This window comes from Petaurus breviceps, unplaced genomic scaffold, assembly GCF_028583685.1.
Source record: "Petaurus breviceps papuanus isolate PSGF00001 unplaced genomic scaffold, PetGlider_PUasm1.0 138, whole genome shotgun sequence".
Taxonomy (NCBI): Eukaryota; Metazoa; Chordata; class Mammalia; order Diprotodontia; family Petauridae; genus Petaurus; species Petaurus breviceps.
The window spans coordinates 15691342-15703565 of NW_027185694.1; the positions used below are offsets into that span (position 1 = coordinate 15691342).

Sequence of the window (12224 nt, forward strand, 5' to 3'; positions counted from 1 at the left end):
CAGATATCCAATGGGTTAAATTATGCCTTCCATACAGAACAGCCACAAACAGTATTAGCCCAGTGATAGCATGGTTAACTTAAACTGGGAAGGCTATCACTTGTGCCACACCCATACCAGTGTATTAAAGGGGTTTTGCCAGACTGATTATTTCAGAGAGAAGTTGTTATTGAGGTGGCACCTTTCAGGTAAAACTGTGTGATATTTTTATCACTAAAACAGGCCAAAAATTAATTCTCAATTCACTGAAAGACATAGTTTTGAGTTGTTTTATCATCTGCCACTTGATTGACAAATATCTAAGCTTAGGAGTGTAAGTCTTTGATTTTACTTTTAGTTTGATTTTGTGTGTGTGTTGGGTTTTTTTTTTTGTTTTGTTTGTTTGTTCATTTTCAGAAGGGGGAGGGTAATATTATCTGTGGGAACATACACTCCACCCTCTCTGTAAGGTTTGTTGTAAGAATTGCATCATTCCCCATTACAGCCATCCTCATTCCAGAGCATTTGTGCATTAACTTCTGCACTTTTGGCTCCTTTCATTGGTGTGAAGAGGGTGGAGTGTATTGCATCTATTCACCTTTCATTTGTGTGTTTGATGTGGCATTTATATTAAGTAGGAGTAATTTTTTTTCTGATTTTTTTTTCTTGTGTCACCAGTGCACCTATTCCATTCTTCCATCGCTGTGCTCCTGTGAACATTTCCTGCTATGCCAAGTTTGCAGAGGCCCTGATCACCTTTGTCAGTGACAATAGTGTCTTACACAGGCTGATTAGTGGAGTAATGACCAGCAAAGAAATTATATTGGGACTTTGCTTGTTATCACTAGGTAATTGTTTTTCTCATTCTTAGCTATTACATAGAACTGCAGTAGGAGACTGTTCTGTTCTTTGGCCAGAGTATGAATAAAAATTGGTGATGTCTTCAGGAAATGTATAAACTACTCAGAGTGACAAGGACTGTTTCAGAGTTTATTTACTCACACTCTGAAATTCCCTCCCTCCTTTTGTTTTTTTGGAGATAGCTTTTTCAGAATTTGCCCAGCCTTTGACTAATGGTGCCCTCTTGTTATATAGGGGTAATGCTTTCACAATACTGTGTCTTCAACATGCTTCCATAAAACTTGTCTTTTAAAAGAAAGGAGAAAGTCAGATTTATGTGTCTGATAGTATGGAAATGAGTTTTGTTGATGGTGCATTTAGAAGTTTATTTTTTTCCTTGTGTTACATCAAAGTACCACTGATAAATTTAGGAAAGCCCTACTCATTGACTATTGAGTTTCCTGGACATGAAGTAGACTTTAAGATGAAGTGTTCCCACTTTGTATTTTAATCTTCAGATTTTTCATTTTGAAAACAGTTATATCTAACCACACTTAATACCAGATTTTCCAGACTAGTAATATCTTATTTGGGAGCTATAAATTATTATAGGACGTTTCCTTTAACACACTGCTATATCATGCTATGTGTACCAATGCGTACTGTATTAAAGCTGTTAACTTCGGTTACAGAGTTAAGAGAAAATCTATCCAAATTTTTCATGAATTTATGGAGTATTTTTGCTTAGGTCATACTGACCCAAACGAAATAATGCTCTCTATGTGGAAAATCTTCTTTGTTATTTAAGATTTCCATCTGTGTTGGTTCCTGTCCACTTACTGCGAAATTGAAGACTATAATAATTCAGAATATTTATTTGGGTTTGTGGATGGCCCAATGACAACTAGACTCCTCCTCTAGTCTATAATAATTACTGCTAAACTATTTTATACCAAGTTCCTTGTATATTTAAATGCTGTAAAAAAGAAAAAATTTGTGGGCTATAAAATCAGTGGTTGTCATATTTATATAGTATTAGTCTTATAGAAATGCTTAATGTTGTCATTGGTGGCCACTTTTATATCAAAATAGTTTTATTTTGTAACACATATGTACATGAATATATAACATATTTTTAAATAGGAATATTTTAGTTATCTTGTTTGTGAAATGGGCCTTCAGTTGTTGTGGGATGACGTGACAAAATATGGTCAAGCTATGTGTTTCTGAAATACAGCTGTCCACAATCATGATTCGCCCTTTTTTTTCCTTTTGGCACACTGAACTCCAGACTGTGTCACAGGCAGCAGAGTTTATTTAACTCTTTTGTACTTTCTTTGAATGAAAAGCTTTCACACAAAAATGCCTGACCTCACTTTGAAAATGAAACCAGTTGAGAGTGGGGGAGATAAGGGGATAGGGCATTACATTTATGAGCCATTGTTATCTAGTGCCACCCCATGGTGTATATGCATCTTTTTATATTAATCATACATTTTAAAATAGTAGAAATTATTAGAGAGTAAAAACAATATAGGATATTTCTTTCTGTTCCCAAGTAGAGGCTTCACTAAACTGATCTTAATCTGACGCATATGCTACTTAACTGAATCAGTCTATCTAGATGGAAGTAATTTTTTTCTTATCACAAACATGATATGTCCTACTGTCTACATATGTTTGTTGGCATGTGTGTGTGCATGTGAGTTCTGCCCTGCTGCCTTTTGAGAGAGATGACCTGCTTCCTTCCCTATGGCAAATCCACACTGGTCATTATGTGCTCATTAAGTCACCATGTGCATCTGCATGGATTTTTGTCTCCTGTTTACATATGCAGTTTGTTCTTTTGTTTTAGTTGTTGCTGTTTTTCAAATGGCAGAAGTAGTTAATTCAAAATTGATAAAAAGGTTCTTCCTTCTTATCCGAGTAGAGGTTATACATTAGTCACTTTAGAGAATCTGTATTTTTTCTGAGAAGAAACTCCCTCTCCCTCAGCTACTATTGATTGAAATGTAATCCTGTTACTTATTTCTCTTAGTAATTATTGTAATTTAGAATAGTTGCTCTCTGTCTTCCTTGGAATAATTGCTCTCTGTCTTCCTTGCAGTTCTATCCATGATTTTGATGGTGATAATTAGGTATATATCCAGAGTACTCGTATGGATCTTAACAATTCTGATCATTCTGGGTTCACTTGGTAAGCTGTTAATTCCTTTCTTGTTGAGAAATTTGACTTGACTGTTAATATTTACACTTAATTCTCTATCATTGCTAATATGTGTAACATTCTTAATGAATTTCTTTTGAGCCTTATGGACTCATTTCTATCGCCAGGTGTCTGTTACAAACTGTGTAACATCTAAAAGGTAAACTTGAAATTTAAGAATTTCTAGATGGACCTTCCCAAATACAGTTCTGTCCCTCTTATAGAGAGTTAGAGATCACTAATTCAGATAAAATGGGAAGTTCATTGGTATCTGAAATAAGAGGAAGAAGAGACACCCAAGAGGGGATGGTGTAAGGAAAAGCAATCAGGTTGGACATTTTCTCCTGCCAAATATAATAGGATGCCCTTCCTTCTTTCCTTTTGTTTTTACTTTCATTTTATTTCTTCCAGCACATTTCAGGTGTGTTGTCAGGTGAGTTGACCCTTCCTTCCCTTTCCTTTTTGCACTTCATAGTGCCTGAAGCAGCCCCTCCTGAGATGTTACAACTCCCTCTAGTTTGCAAGTGTTGCTGGTGTGTGTGTGTGTGTGTGTGTGTGTGTGTGTAAGAAAGAGAGAGAGAGAAAGAGAAAGAAACTTAATAACTCATTCTTCAACTTTTTCTCCTCTCACTTTATTTTTTCCTGTTGCCTTATTCCTGGACTGTTCTTTTTCTTTCATTCTCTTATGTAACTTTTGAATAGCTTTTCTTCTTTTCTTACCCTGTCCTTCACCTGATTCTCTGGTTCTCATAATTCAGTCTCTTCATCCACCTTGACCTACGCATGCCCAGAGTCTCTTTCTTGTTCTTCTTCATCCTTGCCAGTGGTATAGAAGCTGTCTCTTTTCTCCCTGATTCTTTCTTAACTTCAAAGGTATTCATCAGTAGAGCTGGGGAAGGCTAGCCTGATGCATTGCAGAACATGTGTGGTGTGGGAGAAATTATGGTGAGGAGAGGTCCCATCATACTAGTCAAGTGCTACAGTATCATGTGTCCTCTGCCACCTGTTCTTTTGAATGGTGCTGCCAGTGTACCATTGGGCACCACACTTCTGTGGCGCTGTTCAGGACCCAGCTAACTTAAAATTTGAATCGACATATTCTCTTGTGCCTATCATTGCAAAAACATACGTTTTTTGCCCTCAGGTGGCACAGGTGTGCTGTGGTGGCTGTATGCTAAGCAAAGAAAATATCCCAAAGAAACTGTTATTCCAGAACAGCTTCAAATAGCTGAAGACAATCTCCGGGCCCTCCTCATCTATGCCATTTCAGCTACAGTGTTCACAGTGAGTGTTTGCTCTTGTTTTGGTGTGTGTTTAGGTGTGGTTCTTTTATTTGTTTTTTATTTAGACTAGTTTTGTGATGAGAAAAACTTCTTCTCTTGGTCATTATAGACTACTATAATAGGATAAACATAAAAAAATCTCCCTCTCAACCCCAAGCTTTCATGGTTGTTCCTTAATTGTTGAACCAAATATCAAGAGCTTTGCACCATTCTCCCTATTTTTGAAGGAATGAAGGATTTTTATTTTATGAGTTCTCATTGTCCTACTGTCATTTTCCACAAAAAGTTAATTTCTAGAAATCAGAAGTATCACAAACACTCGTTTTAGTTGGCATTACTTAAAACAAAAAGTTGTAATTTTTTGAGAAAAAAAAAAAGACCGCTGTGTATTCATTGCATTTTCGTATTTCCTGGATATTTTTCATTTTACTAGCTTTTTCTCAGATTTTTCAGTGTAAACCTTTCCTTATAGTATTACAATTTTTTTTTCCCAAAAAACAGGTAGAGGTTGCCTACTAGCTTGTTTTAATCAAGGTATAGGGCTAAACATACAATATTTATACCTCCTTCTCCCCCACCCCAGCTTCTCCACTGTAAAGGATAAGCTGTGACAGTCCATACCCTGTAGTCTTCTGAAATGGTTACCTAGATCTTAGCTCTTAGAAAAGCACCTTAACCCTAATAGATACTTACAAAATGTTTGAATCAAATTGAATCCTAACCTTTATTCCCCCATTTGTCTCTTAAGCCCACTGCCATTATAAAAGTAAAGAAATCTGTTACTAGATGTATCCAGACTATACATATGATAAAGTATCATGGAAGGTGATTTGTGTTCTTTCTAAGATGTGATCATATCTGAAAGCATCATTGACCAATAAATGTCTGCCATATTGACACTTAGAAGAATCTGTATGACTACAGGGCTCCTATGCTACTACCACAAACATTCCTTTGAATTTGGGTATTGGTAGCAGATGTCTCTGCCATGCTGGTTATATCTGATGCTGAGGAACAGTCAGGAAGAAATAGAGAGGTGGCCTCTTACAGGAGGGCAAGAAGCTGATTTTTATACATCCATCACACTAAAGTTTAAAGGGGATTTACATGTATAACCTCATTTTATCTTTATGACAAGCTTCTAAGGAACATAGTATAAGTATTATTATTCCCATTTTCCAGATAAGGAAACTGAGGGCCAAAGATGTAAGTAACTTGCTGGCACAGGCAAGTTGTGGAGCCAGGAACTAAGACACTGATCCTCCAGTTTCAAGCCCACAAATCTTTTCATAACATAATGTTGCTTCTCTAAAATGACTTTCTTCTATTAAGTTATAGTTCCTCTTTAAAAAATACATATACACGTGTGTGTGTGTGTGTGTGTGTGTGTGTATGGTCTGTCTCAACACCTGATACAGTACCTTCAGCCTTAATTCAGGCATTAATTGAGGCTGATTGGATAGTGGTGGATTAACTAGATATTTCATGTCATTGGATTTTAAATTGCTTATAGTTAAGACCTGAATCTGTTCCAGAATAATCCAGGAATGCTGCTTTGTGCTCTTCAGGTCCTTGGACAACACTGTTGAATGATGAAAGTACTGGCATTCTCTAATTATTGTACTAATCTATTTAAGTTAATATGTTATATCATTCTTGGCTTGATTTTTCCCTACCTAGAATGATGACTAGAAAATGTCTCTCTTTGCCCAGGTGATTTTGTTCTTGATCATGTTAGTAATGCGCAAGCGTGTCGCCCTCACCATTGCCTTGTTCCACGTGGCTGGCAAAGTCTTCATTCACTTGCCACTCCTTGTCTTCCAACCATTTTGGACCTTTCTTGCCCTTCTCCTATTTTGGATATACTGGATCATGACTCTGCTATTTCTTGGCACACTAGGTGAGAAAGCATGATGTTATATGTTTTAAATGGTAAATTTGATTAGTTATATGTATTTTAAGAAATTAAAAACACATGGAAAAAGCAGTCAGCCTTCAAGCAACTGCTGACTGAGATTTAACAAATCATATGGCTGGCCAGAGCTCTGATGGTTCAGATTGCCAACATTGCAGCCCTTTAAAACAAGTCCTCCACAAGTAAATACAGATCAGATAAGAAGTGGGAGTCCATACTGCTTCTGAGTAGTCATTGTCTTGATCTTGGAACTTGTATTCAGTGCCAGGTGGATCCAGGAATAAAATTGTCCAGTCCACAAAGGCATCCTTCCAGATCAGACTAGAACCCTAAAACCCACTCTTATCCGACCTACAATTCAAAAACTGGGCCTGAACTGAATTAACCAAATAGAGTAGAAGGAGAGGTAAAATTATTTGGGTAATAAACTTGGTGCATTTGCTTTGCTTCACAGCCCATTTTGAGAATTTCTTCTCTTTGTGTATGTATATTGAAGTATTCTAACCTGGCAGAGGGGTGGGTATGGAGAATAGCTGTTTCATTATAGTAAAAGTTCTACATAATTATTCTTTGAAGTACTTAAAGAATGTATCTATTCCAATTTAAAGGTTTCTTATGGAGAGGGATTGTGATGTGGGAAAAATTAATTGACGTGGTTTACTATAGTGAACCTGGTAATTCTTAAGTTTTGAGCTCAGCCTATTAACCGTGTAGTAAAAGATTGCCCAAATCTTGACTATTAATAATTTCTGTGGTGCTTTTAAGGTTTACAAAGTGCTTTCTTTGCAACAGCCCTATGAAGTAGGTGGTTCAAGTATCATTACTCTGTTTAGAAGAGACAAAACAGGTTTTAAAGAGATTATGTGACTAGCTCCAGAGCATATAATGAGGGGTTCAGAAGCAGGACTTGAACCCAAAACTTCTGACTACAAGACAAACACTTTTTCTATTGGGCCATTTGGCCTTACTTTACTAGACATGAATGCATCTACAAACTACCATCTTTGAAGAGAAGTATGTAGTACATGTTACATCAATATAAGGATTTTTTTGATTTGGTTGTTTTTGGTATATGTTGCCCTGCATGTTATAGGTTAATGTGATTTAAAGCTAGATTATGTAATCCCCTTCATTTTACAACAAAGGAAATTGAGACCAGAGATGTAAATGACTGTGAAAAGAACTAGTGCTCTGTCCTCAAATTCAGTGGTTTTTATACTGCATCGCACCAGTTACAAAGAGATTAGTACCATAATGTGTACAGAAAAGTCGGTCTGTCCCCAGCTTGTTTCATCTGTACCTTCAGAATTTAACAGAAAGAAGTAGAAATAAAATTTTCCTCAATCACTTCAGTTGGCCCCTATGCTTCATTCTACCTGAGGCAAAGCCAAGGAATATCAATTTTGGGGCCACCTTTAGGTTGAAGAAAGGTATCCCTGACCAGGGCACAGGCATTGGGATCCAAGGAATGGGTATAAATAAGACTAGTTTTTATAGCTAGATATTCAAGGTCCCAAATTCTGAAATAGATCAGAGGTCAAAATGTCAGTAGTACCTGGGAATTGTCCATTTTTCTAACTTAACTTGGTCCCCCAAAGCATAGATATTTTTATCGCTGCTTGCTTCCTCAGTCTAGTATAGTTAAACATAGTTAAGACGTTCTGAATCATCTGCCTCTTTTGGGCCATCTGTTCAGGTACCCCTATCCCTAATTTTTCACTTTTTCCCTAAAACCCTTGACTTCATATTCTCCTTCCATCGTATTTACATCCCAGCAGAACCTGGGCTGCATGTGTGTACAGGAGGTTGGTCTGTTTCAATACTTTTGTGTTCCCAAGGCTTGTTGACGTCTCTTAATCTTTTATCTTCTGGACCTGACCATTGCCATTGTTCCTACTTATAGGCAAAAAGGTGACCAGATCTTATTGAGTGGTGTTTCTATGTAACCCTTTTTAAAAATATTTTAATCCATGCCACTATAATGTGGCTAAGAATAAAATATGAAACAACCTATTACAGTTATGATTTCTTTGAGGCTTGGCCCTACTAGGCTTTGACTTGGTACGATAGTATAGTAACATGGGGATTTTTCTCCATCAGATCTTTTTTGTGTGTTGGCTTAATTTTAACCACTAAGTGAATAGCTAATAAACTTTGAGGGTTTTTTCCCTTACAAGTTTGTATAATTCATCTCAGAATCAAGTTAGTACTTTAAAATGTTTGCAAGCTATAATTTTCATTTTGCACAGTCAGTCTAAAGATAACATGAAGTATTAACAAATATATAAAGCATTCATTTTTATGAGACCATCTTTAAAAGGAGATTAGACTTGATCTCCAAAGTCCCCTTCACCTTTAAATCATAGAATTCCGTGATGTTATTGGCCAGGCAGTTTTCACTGGATATTTTTCTAATCAGTTCAGCAAGTATTTATTGATTGTGTACTATATTCAGAAAAAGAAGAGTTCCTTATTGACCAGAGAAGTGTGAAGAAGTGGAAACTAAAGCTTGGTCTTGAAGAATGCATGGAATTAAGAGGCAAATTGATAGTGGAAAAGGCGTTCCATATGGGAGAAAAAAAGGAATAAAGAAGGCCTTCTGACTGGACTTATAAAAGAGATATGAATTAGGTCTGATTATTGAGAAACTTGAATGCCAGATAGAAATTTGAATAGTCAGTGTATGCAGTTCATTATAGGGTTTTAAATGAGGAAATAACAGAAAGCATGGTATAATTGATAGAATTCTAGAGCTGGCATTAGGAAATCTCAGGTAGAATTCCACCTCCAACATTTTCTAGCTTCCTGTCCACAGGCTAGTTGCTTAATCTAAATTTTTTCATGTAATGCCTATAGTACCTAATTCAGAGAGTCACTGAGAGACTTGATTGAAATGATGGATGCAGAGGACTTTGAAGCTCTAAATAAACATCAGAAGATGATGATGAGGGTCTGCTAGGGTGCTGATAATGCAGACTACCAAAGAAGAGAAGAATTGAACACAGTAAAGAGTCAAATGACTAATGTTTTCAGACCTGGGTAAATGGTGATCTGCATTACAGATAAAAATGAGAAAATTAAGAAGAGAGAATGGTTTGATGTATAAATTAAGTTATCTTTTGGACATTGAGTATCTTAGATTTGCACAAATGTAGTTTCTTCCCCAATTGTTTGATTTTTTTTTACTTTTTTAATTTCCACCAGTCACTTTTATTCATCATATGCCATGGCCTCATTTCTAATATCTTCTTAGGGTTGCTACTGTGAGACTGCCTTCCAGTTGAGACCCATATATGGGATACTTGTATATTTAAACCATTTTGGTGTTGGGGATGTCCCATGTTGATCTACCTATTAAAATCTCTTCTATAGCAGACAATGCTGGAATGAGTTTCTAATGTAACCATTTCCTAGAATTACTTTTTTCAGCATTGTAATTTTCCTATTCAGATAATATATTTCCTTCATTTTAATTAGTTTAGCTCATACATAATAAAATTTAGATGATAATTTCCTATAAACTCCTTAATCATCCTAATGAGTAAATATTTTTGAAACGTTACAATTTTATTTTAAAGTTGAATGGTTTAAGAATTTTATATTTTCCCTTTATCATCATGTGGGACCTCTTTATTCTTTTAGCCCTTTTGTTGTTACCCAATATATATTCTTCTGGTATAATAATAGTGCTTTTGATATACACAATTCTTTCCATCTGGCTGCTACTTTCAAAACAGAGTTGTGTGTTCTAGTATTCTTAAGGTGTTTAAGGCAATCTCCTGTTTTATAAAATTGTTGTGAAAGACCTGTTGAAATAAATGACTGAAAAGTTTGAATTCAGAGCTCTCTCCTCACAATGAAAAACTATCCTTTCTTCCCCAAATCACTATGCCTGGAAGGTGGCTATCCTAAAGAGTTGCCTGTTTATTTCAATATCATAAGTTCTTAAGTTACTAGTATTCAAGAATCTGTTTCCTTTCTCTTTCATTATAATAGTGTTTCAGAAGGAGTCAGTGCTAGGGAAGGAAAGGGAGAGGGGACTCTTGGGGAGGAAAAGAGTGTGTTCCTGACATTGATAACCTCATAAGTTTAGAGCTGGAAGGAACTTCTAGGACCATCTAGTTCAACCCTCTCATTTTACAGGAAGGAAATGGAAGCTGAGGGAAATTTTATGACTTGTCCAAGGTCATACAGTTTAAGGTGAGATTTGAGTCCAGGTTCTCTAAGACTTTTGATAAAGGGAGTTCTTCACTGGGAATTCCTACATCAAAGAAAATCAGAACTTTGGTTCCAAAAACTTATATGAAGAAAAATGTAACACTGCTTTCTTCATTAATCAAGGTTGCAGTCCTGGCAAGATTTATTTGACCCAGCTAGTGATATAAATAGAGATGATATAAAACAAGCAAGGGAGATAGGTCCACCAAGAGAATTTTTTTTAAAAAATTTGTCCAGGAGCTTTTTAACAACATAAGAACACTGGAAGGAAGATTAAAATCTCAAAGAACAGTATGCAAGGGAACACTGGTAATACTACTATTGCCATCCCAGCTGTCCTTAGTCCAGTTCACCCACCATTGCCCTGCCACCGCTGGTGACAGTTCACATACCTTTGCTACTGCCACAGCATTCAGATTTGCTGTTCTTTTGCCACTATAGAGTCAGTTCTCAGCCTGGTTCTTCTAGAGCTACCCCATCTAGGCTACAGGCCTCTAGGTGAGAGCTTTAGTGTCTGCCTTGAGCCACAAAGTTTTACTTCTGTAACTCCCATTCAGAATGGAAAAGACCTTTCTACTATCACTTCCACACCAGAATGGATGTAAATGAAGCAAAGTAGTTGAATGAAAGTAAAATAAGTAGGGTAGTGGGAGAAGAATGAACAGGAGTTAATTCTCTGAAGTCTGGAGGCCACTACACAGTAACAATAACCTCTAATTCTATTATTATTTCCCTGGAAGGAAGAGTAAGAAGGAAAAAGGAATGAAGTATAGCAAAAGAGAATTAATGAAAAAAACCGAGGGCCAGAAGCCATAAGGAACAGCAATGTAAAATGTGCCCTTTAGCAGCCACTGTAGTTTAATCTTAATTTTTCACCAGAATAGGGCAAGGGACCCTTCCCCCTATTGCAGTTATGCAAATGTTTAATTACTTTTTTATTTTTTTTCCAATTACATGAAAAACGATTTTTAACATTTTTTAAATTTGGAGTTCCAAATTCTCTCCCACCCCTCATTAAGAAGGCAAGAAATTTGATATCATTTATACGTGTTCAGTCATATAAAACATATTTCCATATTAGTCACATTGTGAAAGAAGACACAGACCTCTCCCCTGGTTAAAAAAAAAAAACACCAAGAAAAAGAAAGTAAAAAAAAAATCTACTTCCATCTCCACTCCGGCTCTATCAGTTCTTTCCCTGGAGGTGCATGGCATTTTTTATCATGAGTCTATCAGAATTGCCTTAGATCGTTATATTGTGGAGAATATCTAAGTCATTCACAGTTGATCATCATACAATTTTGTTGTTACTGTGCCCAGTGTTCTCCTGGTTCTGTTCCATTCACTTTGCATCAGTTCATGTAAGTCTTCCCAGGTTTTTCTAAAAGCATCCTGCTCATCATTTCTTATAGCACAAGAGTATTCCATTGCGATTATATGTCACAACTTGTTCAGTCATTCCCCAACTAGTGGGTGCCCCTTCAATTTCCAATTTTTTACCACCACAAAAAGAGCTGTTAAAAATATTTTTTCATATATGGGTCATTTTCCCTTTTTAAAAAAAAAAAAACTCTTTGGAATACAGACCTATAGTGGTATTGCTGAGTCAAAGGGTATGTACAGTTTTTCAACTTTTGGGGCCTAGTTCCAAATGCTCTTCAGAATGGTTGGATCAGTTCATAGCTCCACCAGCAGTAAGCAGATGTTTTTAACTTTTCGTGTCCCTTCATTTAAAACCCCTTTTAAAAAATGTTGGAAAAGGGAAGAGACTGGGTTGGAGAAA

General features: G+C 36.3%; 1 protein-coding gene across 2 annotated transcripts in view; it reads left to right on the plus strand.

The window, feature by feature from the left end:
* Positions 1-12224, plus strand: part of SLC44A1 (solute carrier family 44 member 1) — a 217524-nt gene that overhangs the window by 172634 nt on the left and 32666 nt on the right. For both annotated transcript variants that reach the window (XM_069106130.1, XM_069106121.1), the window contains exons 6-9: positions 658-827; positions 2927-3016; positions 4170-4309; positions 6022-6208. In XM_069106130.1, the coding sequence (XP_068962231.1) occupies positions 658-827; positions 2927-3016; positions 4170-4309; positions 6022-6208 (587 nt within the window). The remainder of the gene's footprint in view (positions 1-657; positions 828-2926; positions 3017-4169; positions 4310-6021; positions 6209-12224) is intronic.